General features: G+C 52.4%; 1 protein-coding gene across 1 annotated transcript; it reads right to left on the bottom strand.

Annotated features, from left to right (window-relative positions):
- Positions 1 to 2: 2 nt before the first annotated feature.
- TM35_000152350 (expression site-associated gene (ESAG-like) protein) lies at positions 3 to 293 on the bottom strand (the record flags this gene model as incomplete). Its single annotated transcript, XM_029025887.1, has 1 exon — positions 3 to 293. A coding segment is annotated over one exon (291 nt), but the record flags the coding sequence as incomplete, so codon positions are not given.
- Positions 294 to 309: the final 16 nt, after the last annotated feature.

Below are 309 nucleotides of genomic sequence, written 5' to 3'. Positions count from 1 at the left end.
AGAGTTGTCTTCGTTGTACCAGTGCCATGACCAATAAAGTGCAGAATGGCTGGAGTGGCGTTGGGCTTGTCCACCATGTGGAAGAAGAGAGGAAACGGCAACCTGCCACCCGCCACCACATCGGCAATGGCTGTGGAGCTCCACGGCACGAAGTCTTTTCCCCACAAAGTACCATAGGATGTTATAAAGAATGTGTTGTGGAAGTCCAGGTTTATCAGACCACGTGGAATACGCACATCGGGTGTCATACGTGCATCCTGGGTGATGCTCCACAGGTACACCAGTCCCCACACACTCTGGTCACACTTC

The sequence above is a fragment of the Trypanosoma theileri genome (assembly GCF_002087225.1).
Source record: "Trypanosoma theileri isolate Edinburgh chromosome Unknown TM35_Tth_15_V1, whole genome shotgun sequence".
NCBI lineage: Eukaryota > Euglenozoa > Kinetoplastea > Trypanosomatida > Trypanosomatidae > Trypanosoma > Trypanosoma theileri.
Note: the sequence above shows the minus strand (reverse complement) of the source record. Positions and strands in the feature narration are given on the sequence as shown.